Source organism: Salvelinus alpinus, chromosome 5, assembly GCF_045679555.1.
Source record: "Salvelinus alpinus chromosome 5, SLU_Salpinus.1, whole genome shotgun sequence".
NCBI lineage: Eukaryota > Metazoa > Chordata > Actinopteri > Salmoniformes > Salmonidae > Salvelinus > Salvelinus alpinus.
Window position 1 is genome coordinate 168703 of NC_092090.1, and position 4042 is coordinate 172744.

The window sequence follows — 4042 nt, forward strand, 5'->3', positions numbered from 1 at the left end:
GTGTCTGGGTGTTTATCCTCTTAGAGGAAAAGGTTACTCTTATCTGTTCTTTTTCAGGGATAAACCATAACATCTTCCTTTGCGGTATATCTCCCAATTTCCTGTAGGACTATGATGTATCAATAGGAGAAATAGAATTAGAGAACATGTGCCCGTGTATTTGGTCCTCTTGAAGGGCAATTTTCTCTTAAACCTAACCCGCCAGAGCCCTGTTCTCCTCCTCCTAATTAGATACTTTTACCCAGAGAAACTTGAATCTCATATATCAGGAGCACTTTTATATTATAATTGGAACCTTGTAAATATGTAAATTATTTTTGTTTTATTAAAGTTGTTTTTTTATATTTTTCTTTTTTGTCTTGTGTGTTTTGGCCCTGTTTTCTTTTGATTTATTTATTTGGAAATTCTTTAGAGGTCTTCTTGTAGTGGGGAACGATGTCATAACAAAACCACTTTTTCCCTTCATGTAGATTGGTTTATACAAGGAAGGTGAAAAAACAATGGGAAATTTGTAGAATTAAGGACAGGTGTGTTGGAGGATATAGGATGGACATAATAGTCCACCAATGGAAGGTCAGGCTTAGTAGCTTAACCCCTCCCCTCACCCGTTCTCATACTATATGGGCTGGCCTCTTCTCATTTTCTGTCTATTTTCCTCTGAAGAAGCACGAATTGTGCGAAACGTCAGGAATTTTTTCTTCCTAATTTTAAACAATACTCCTTTTATCTTTTTACCTTCGAACAAAAAAGGTTTTGACCATGTGAATCAGAAGAGGATTACTGTATCTCACTATTCTAAAAGGACACCATTTTTCCTACAAACAAAGATAAGCACATGGACCTTTGGAGACTTGGTGGGGATGGTATGGAAGAGCTCTTTTCCGTGTGAGATATCCATTTTTCTGGGTTGGTGAGTACTCCCAAAATCACTGTGTGTACACATGAAGATTTGAACATTTGGAGTGACTTGAAGTGGAACCACTATCAGAATTGAACCATAAAGGAGTGATCACTTTTGAATGGAGTGTTTTTCTCCCACCTGAGTGGGGAGGTTTTTTTTCTCACCTTTGTGTGTTTTTATGGAGTGACAACCTAACCTACAGTGGTAATCTCCTACGGATTGCTTTTATTGTACACATACCCCTTTCTCCCTTTTTCCCCCCTCCCCCCTCTTTTTTGAGGGGCTGAGGCCGGTATGAGGCTTAATTGCCAGTTCTGGGGTAACCACCAGATGGCAACGGACAATGATTTGTTGTTGGAGAAAATGAGTTGTGAGTGCTGACCTCTTATCCTTTCTTTATATTGGGTTTTGTTTCATTGGAGTTTCTTTTATCTAAAATAGGGCTAATTCTTTTTAATTTTTTCTTTTTGTCTTTGGTGTATAGATTTTTCTTTTTGTCTTTTGTATGTGTGTATATATATCTTTTTGGGGGGGTTGATTGGTTCCAATTATATATTGTGGGTGGGATTTTAACCTTTATATGATCCCTTCTTTTAGTTGGGATTTCCAGCAAGGGTTCCTGGTTTTGAACATTTACCATGGCAGTGCCACTACATAACCGTTTCCAGGCTCTAGTTAGTTTAAATGATCAGGGTGAGTCTACTGGAGAAATGAGGAATGTTCCTTCTTTGCCAGATATAACCTGCACAAAGGGATATTTCAAGGCCCTACAAGCCATTCATCACTCAGAAATATTAGATCATTCTGCAGTTAATCATTCTTTTCCAGCAGGGATGGTAAGACAGGTGAACAAATTGGCGGCCTTTATTAAACCCTCCTCGCCTAACCAACAGACCCTGGAAAAGGTAAAACTTAATACCAGTAGGTGGATGGAGAATAATATGCATATTCTGAGGGAGCATTATGATGGGGTAATTGCCTTATGCATTCAGAATAGCTCAACTTATAATCAAGAAGCTCTAGATAAAGCGGTGATGTGGGCAAAGGCAAGATATAAACACAAATTTACATCTTCTTCAGTAAGCACCTTAAAAAACATGTTGCAAAAACCAATTGACCCACCGGCCTCTACTAAACTGATAACTTCTCATCAGGCCCATTCCAGTTATGCGGCTGCGGTGACCAGCAAGTCACCAACTGGTAGGGTGTCAATGGGAGCCCAGGCCCACAGGGACTTTGGAATATGCAGGAATATCCCAGGGGGCCAGAGTGACACTTCGGTAAGGGACAATATGGTTAATAAACAGGCCTTCAGTAATCCTGTAGATAAACCGATAAACCATAGTCAGACTATCAACAGCAATACCACAGGGCTTGCTGGGGGTATACAGAGAAGGGAGGTGCAGGTAGAAGTTCATGTTGGGTCTACTTCTCCTTGTAGAGTGGTTCCTTCGACGAGCTCACCTACTAACCAACTATCTCCCCTCTTGTCCTGTCTCACCCCTCGGAAATTAGGTCCTGCAAAGAGTGGCGGGACTAGCTTCAGACTTACCCCAATAACCAGGAAGAGCACGGGGATACCGAATCCCCAAACTCGGCGACCAAGAAACAATTTGGCCGAGCCTAAAGTCCCAGCCTTGACCCTTCCAGGTAGAGAGCCCTCGAATTTACTCTTAACAGTAGAGGCGTTGGAGATTACGGTGAATAACGGAAATGGTCAAAAACTATCATTGAACAATGTGGCTGTTTTGATGGATGACATGGTTTTATCCAATTCTACTACAGGTTCACAGCAAGATGACCATCAGGGTAAGGTAGCAATGGCAAATGGAAAAGACACGGGTCCTGGGACAGAACCAATACTGGAACCTGTAAAAAAGGAGAAACTCTTTTATCCCACATGTCATTCTAGAACTGAAAGGAAAATAAATGATTGGAGTATTGAGATTAAAAAGCCCGTGGTTTTTATTGGGGATTCCAACCTTGCGCGCATTTCTAGTTTTACTGACACTAATACACAAATAGATAGTTTTCCGGGAGCAACCTTCAGACATATTGCAGGAGTGATAGGCAAGTTGGAGAAACAGCAAAACACACAGAAGGTTGTTCTATCAGTGGGTCTTGTTAACGGCTTGAACCAGCAGTATACCACTGCAGTCAAGCAGTTGCAACAGCTACTGAATAAAGCAGGTGAAGTTTTTCCTCATGCACAGGTCTATGTCCCTATTATACATTTTTCAGATGAGCTTCCATGGGAAAAGCAGGAGGTACTGAATCAATTGAACAAGTATATTCAGAAGAATTGTAGGGAACTATTGGATCTGAATAAACTTAGATTTCACACAGTGCAGGATGACCCAATACATTGGAGACCAGATACAGCTGTAAACATTTTTAACTACTGGCTAGACCAGTTAAACTATTAAGAGGGGAAGAGTGTATTGGTATTACTCCCCAGCACTCTAATGTACTTAACTTATCGACTACTTTTAGACTTACAGCGGCAGAACAGCAACTCCTGGAGAAGGGTCTTATGTTTATCCCGACACCCACTAAGATAGATCGCATGGAGCTCAGGAGGGATCTGCATACCTATCATAGAAAATTAAAATTACTTGATCATTTTAATTATAATACTGATAACCAAAGAATACCATTTATTGGTCCATCACACTGGGAGCCTAAGTTACAGGGAGTGTCCAATACGATGCAGACTTTAATTCAAAGAGACTCTACCTCTTTTAGTACATTTAGGTTTTATATGGCAGGGAAAGATAATCTTACAAAACAAGAACGTAAATCCTTAAAATCCTTAAGTAAGAATTCCAACATAGTTATAAAACCAGCGGATAAAGGATCAAAGATTGTTATATGGTTAGGGTTAGGGTTAGGGGTTGGGGTTGGGGTTGGGGTTGGGGTTGGGGTTAGGGTTAGGGTTAGGTTTTGAATATAATTGTGTTTCGTTTCAGCTAGTTTGTTTTACGGTGCACAGGCCAATCTCCTGTTTATCCCTCTTCTGATGATCTTTTATATTAGGTGTAGTACTTAAAAAGGCCCGTAGGTGTCCTCCTAAGATCATAAATTAAACTGAAGTAAGTTCTAAAATGGCTCTTTTTCTGGGTGACAGTGCAGGAGCCGATG

The 4042-nt window shown here is 40.5% G+C and overlaps 1 protein-coding gene across 4 annotated transcripts; it reads left to right on the forward strand.

Moving 5' to 3' along the window:
• Nucleotides 1-205: 205 nt before the first annotated feature.
• Nucleotides 206-3716, forward strand: LOC139575391 (uncharacterized). Of its 4 annotated transcripts, none has more exons than XR_011674938.1 (4): nucleotides 206-1271; nucleotides 1499-1806; nucleotides 2056-2181; nucleotides 2417-3716. XR_011674938.1 is itself a non-coding variant. In XM_071400306.1 (4 exons), the coding sequence occupies exons 2-4, from the start codon at nucleotides 1540-1542 to the stop codon at nucleotides 3325-3327; spliced, it is 1401 nt and encodes a 466-aa protein (XP_071256407.1). In that variant the 5' UTR covers nucleotides 206-1271; nucleotides 1499-1539; the 3' UTR covers nucleotides 3328-3716. The 4 variants fall into 4 exon arrangements, 2 of the variants coding, with proteins under 2 accessions (XP_071256407.1, XP_071256406.1); XM_071400306.1 differs by having other exon boundaries at nucleotides 1499-1594; nucleotides 1733-1806; nucleotides 2056-3716; XR_011674937.1 differs by having other exon boundaries at nucleotides 1499-2181.
• Nucleotides 3717-4042: the final 326 nt, after the last annotated feature.

Coding starts and splice junctions, on each gene's coding strand:
- LOC139575391 (XM_071400305.1), top strand. CDS start 1,540: ATGGCAGTGCCACTACATAACCGTTTCCAGGCTCTAGTTAGTTTAAAT. Junction 2,552..2,686: donor CCCAGCCTTGACCCTTCCAG/GTAGAGAGCCCT, acceptor ATTCTACTACAG/GTTCACAGCAAGATGACCAT.